At 43.0% G+C, this 4,501-nt stretch overlaps 1 protein-coding gene across 1 annotated transcript; it reads left to right on the top strand.

Moving 5' to 3' along the window:
* Positions 1-572: 572 nt before the first annotated feature.
* LOC105310185 (olfactory receptor 2A1/2A42-like) lies at positions 573-1,884 on the top strand. Its single transcript, XM_011386387.2, has one exon. The coding sequence runs from the start codon at positions 944-946 to the stop codon at positions 1,874-1,876; it is 933 nt and encodes a 310-aa protein (XP_011384689.1). The 5' UTR covers positions 573-943; the 3' UTR covers positions 1,877-1,884.
* The last annotated feature ends 2,617 nt before the right edge of the window (positions 1,885-4,501 follow it).

The following is a 4,501-nucleotide window of genomic DNA, read 5'->3' on the forward strand; positions in this document are numbered from 1 at the left end:
ACCCGACACCCGGTAGTGTGGTAGCTCTTATGCTCAGATCCCACGCTTATACATGCTGGTGTGCCATTTGGGTGTTTTTCGTTGAGTTTTAGCTGTTCAGCTTATTGCTGTTTCAAGAGGAGAGATCCAGGACTGTCTCCTGCTCCGCCATGTTTCTTCTCTGTGTCTGTTTTCATGCAATACCATAAGTTTTGATTAGTATGGATTTATAGTATAGCTTGAAACTAGGAAATGTGATGCCTCTGTTCTCTTCGTTCTCAGGATTACTATGGCTCTACAAGGTCTTTTGTGGTTCCTTCAAAGCTTAGGAGTTTTTCCTACTTCTGTAAAAAATGCCATTGGATTCTTGGCAGGAAGCACATTGACTATATAGATGGCTTTTGGGTATTTGTATATATTCAAACATTAATTCTTCCAACTCATGTTTATCAGACTTAGATAGTATATAACTCAGTCATGATTTCTGCTGAAGTGAGTAAAATTGTTTTCTTTTGGTGGACTCTTCCATTTTAAACTGTTTTCTTACTGATTGTTTCTACTATCCAATAATTCTTTTATACTTTTGAACATATGTAGGTGTGAGAGATCCTATATTGCATGATATCTTCCTTTGTAATCTTGTATAATATTTATTAATTCCATATCAGTGTCAATGACCCTAGATAGGTAATCATTGGTGACATAGCCTCCTTCTGTAAACCTGAATGTCAGATTGAGAATTTAGTTCAATGGACAAACACTTAATTAAAATGTGTTTAAATAAGTAAGTCCGTCTATCTTTCTATTTTCTTTTCTTGTTTTTTATTGTTTCTTCCTACTGTCTCCTCCATTTCTATCTGTCTGTCTAAAGGTGTTTACCAATAATTTCCAACACCAAAAAATTTATGAAACAATAAATAACATAGTTTTCACATAGCTACTTGATTCTCTCTTCAGTACTGAAATGGAGGAAAATCAGACAGTGGTTACAGAATTCGTCCTCCTGGGATTTTGTCTTGGTCTGAGGATCCACATTCTCCTTTTTGGATTTTTCTCTCTATTCTACGCCTTCACCCTTCTGGGAAATGGAGTCATCCTGGGGCTGATCTCACTGGACCCCAGACTGCACACCCCCATGTACTTCTTCCTCTCACACCTGGCCACCGTCGACATAGCCTATGCCTGCAACACGGTGCCGCAGATGCTGGTAAACCTCCTGAATCCGGCCAAGCCCATCTCCTTTGCTGGATGCATGACACAGACCTTTCTCTTTTTGACTTTCGCTCACACCGAATGTCTTCTCCTGCTAATGATGTCCTATGATCGGTATGTGGCCATCTGCCACCCCCTCCGATATTCTGTCATCATGAGCTGGAGGGTCTGCATCATTCTGGTGGTGATATCCTGGGCATGTGGCTCCCTCCTGGCTCTCGTCCATGTGCTTCTCATTCTGAGGCTACCCTTCTGTGGGCCTCATGAAATCAACCACTTCTTCTGTGAAATCCTGTCTGTCCTCAAGCTGGCCTGTGCTGACACATGGCTCAACCAAGTTGTCATCTTTGCGGCCTGTGTCTTTATCCTAGTGGGGCCCCTCAGCTTGGTGCTGGTATCCTACACGCGCATCCTCGTTGCCATCCTGCGGATCCAGTCTGGGGACGGCCGCAGAAAGGCCTTCTCCACCTGCTCCTCCCACCTCTGCGTGGTCGGGCTCTTCTTTGGCAGTGCCATTGTCATGTACATGGCCCCCAAGTCCCGCCATCCTGAGGAGCAGCAGAAGATCCTTTTCCTGTTTTACAGTTTTTTCAACCCTATGCTGAACCCGCTGATCTACAGCCTGAGGAACGCAGAGGTCAAGGATGCCCTGAGGAGAGCACTGTGCAAGGACAGGACAACATGAGGGATACCAGAGAGCCACAAGGGGCTCTGCTCTCTGTGCAGCATTGTAGGTAGCATTTTCTGCCTTGTGCTCTCATGAATGCCACATGAAAACAGACTTTTATAGGCCTAAACTGATAACCTGAAACCATATAGACTCTATAAATAACTTACATGAATCTCTCCATGACCCAGGGTAGACAGAGATTCTTAGAGGTGATCCAAAAATCACACGTAAAATTTGAAAAATTGATAAATATTGGCCCTTTTCAAAATGAATTATTCTGCTCATCAAAGGCACTATTAAGAAACGAGTATTGCAAGTAAAGGACTATGTACACTTTGTATTTTGTAGGTATGGTGGTCAGTCAGGTGCAGCCACAGAGGAGGCAAAGGAGAGGTGTAGGAAAAAACAGTTTATTATACTCACATGTCCTAGAGACATCAGGCGTGTCACGCCATGCAGGGGCACATGGGACAGACACCAGGGTAGTCAGAAGGCAGAAGACAGGAGCGAAGGGAAGATTTAGATCACCAAAGGAAACACCCAGTAAAGGGGGCGTGTAAGGACAAGGGAGAGTTCTTACAAGAGATAACTCCCTACCATGTAAAGAAAGTGAAGCGTGTAGACTGATGGTGCAGGAGATCCCACAGCCGAGAATTACTCTGATACTCGGAGCCCAATTACTTACTTTCAGTGACCCCATGTTAAATCTGGCTTCTCGTCTCCATTGAAATGTAAAGTGCTCTATACTAGCATGTGATATTGTTTCCTTCTCCTTTTCTTGGTTCTCCTCACTCGGTTTGAAAATCGACATGCCCATTCCTTGACCTTCGTGCAACCGCACATGGATTTGCTCTCAGTTCTGCCAGTTGCCTGATCTGAAAATATTCCCCTGGCAAATCACTCTGAGATTTCATTAGGAATAACTTTTACTATGTCTTCACAAGAGCATTTGGGCATTTCTGGCTTCCGTCTATATTAATGAAAACAGCTATTAAAACAGAGATATAATGAAGTCATTTGAAAAGGAATGAACAATTTGCAGTCATAAACATCAAGCCCACGGAATGGTGAACCTCTGATCTCTAAAAGCAAAATGAAATGAAAATAAGTAGATTTTATAATTTTCACTTATCAAACCTTGACAAACTAGGTAATGTTGATGCAGGACAGAGTGAATCCCCCTGAGTGGAGACTGAATCCCTTCACCCATCGAGAGAGGGCGGGTCCTTGGCTCCATGTAGGAAAGAATTCAAGAATGAGCCAGAGATAGACGAAGGAAAGTTTATCAGAGAAGGAATAATGCTCACAGACAGAATGTGGTCTCTTCTTAGAGTGACAGAACGAGACCCCGAGTGTTTCGGGAACTGGGTTTTTATCTTTCTTTGTTTCTGTGAAAAATTACTCATTATGGGGTGTGAAGAATGGAATGAATGATTGGGTGTATCTTTAACTTGTGCAAGGTACAGCTAAGAGTCTGTCTTTCCCTGTTATCCTTTCATGGTGTGTGTGAACAATGTTAGTAATCTCAGTGGGATTTCTTTGTTCTGTAGGTTCCCCGTGGTCTGGCCTTATAGCTGATCATCCAGGTTCCCGAGTCTAGCAGCACTTGGCAGGCTCTAATCTCCACTTGGCATCATGTTTAGTCAATTTGTGTTCTCGTGCCTCTTCCCTATACTAATATCTTCCAACCCCGAAGCAAATTTCTAAAATATATTGCTTCTAAATGTGAGAATAAAGTAAATTATATCTATAAATGTATTTTTATATATATCATTTTCTCTCACCAAATGGTAATTATCTAATAAGATTAAAACACAAATGGGACTTTTTGTGCACCTGCCGAGGAGGTAGGAGGCAGAAGGCATGAGGTAGCACCAGCCACACAGGCAGGGTGGCGGTGGAGATGGCAGGCTCCACTGATAGCCTCTTCAAGGTGCAACAAAGCCCAGGAGTTGGAAGATGTATGAAGGTCGTCAGATAAATGTTTCCAAAAGCCTTTCACAGAGCGTGGCTGTGAAAAACTACTAGGACCATAACTGCCTGTAACAAGAGGTACCCAGGTTTACATGCTACAGGTAGCTGCAGATGGATATTCCAGTCCTAGCCATGGCATTTAAAGCTCCTTCACTACCTCAAGTGTGGCATGCAACAGTTTGGGAAGGAAAAACGGAGATTTGTTGAAGAAAACAGATGAATAGTAGCAAATGATGAAAACTAATATTTTATTTGACATTGATAACCTTATTTCATAATAAATTATGTAGGAAAAAACACTAATGGGGAATTGTCCTTCGGGTGTGACAGTGGGACAAGCTCTGGACATGTTCCCCAGTGAAACTGGTAAAAATTGTCCTTCAACAGTCAGTTCAAATGTCCGGAAATGGCTCTAAAGGTGTACAGCGAATAAAGAAACATTTATCAAGAAAATGTACTAAAATCAGTAAGAAGAGCAATAGTCCGTGATATCTGAACCAAGATCAGCTGCCTTCTTCCCCTACTCAGGTCTTGCAGAAGGAAATTGCACTCCCCACACGTGCAGCCAAGACCACAGGCCTCCTCTCTCCCTAACTCCCCACTGCAGGACTATTCCCAGGAGGAGGCAGCACATCGGCATCTCTTATCCATCCCCCAAGCTACCTG

Source organism: Pteropus vampyrus, unplaced genomic scaffold (genome assembly GCF_000151845.1).
Source record: "Pteropus vampyrus isolate Shadow unplaced genomic scaffold, Pvam_2.0 Scaffold1389, whole genome shotgun sequence".
Taxonomy (NCBI): Eukaryota; Metazoa; Chordata; class Mammalia; order Chiroptera; family Pteropodidae; genus Pteropus; species Pteropus vampyrus.

Excerpts from the sequence above, each read along its gene's own strand:
- LOC105310185 (XM_011386387.2), top strand. The coding sequence starts at position 944 with ATGGAGGAAAATCAGACAGTGGTTACAGAATTCGTCCTCCTGGGATTT.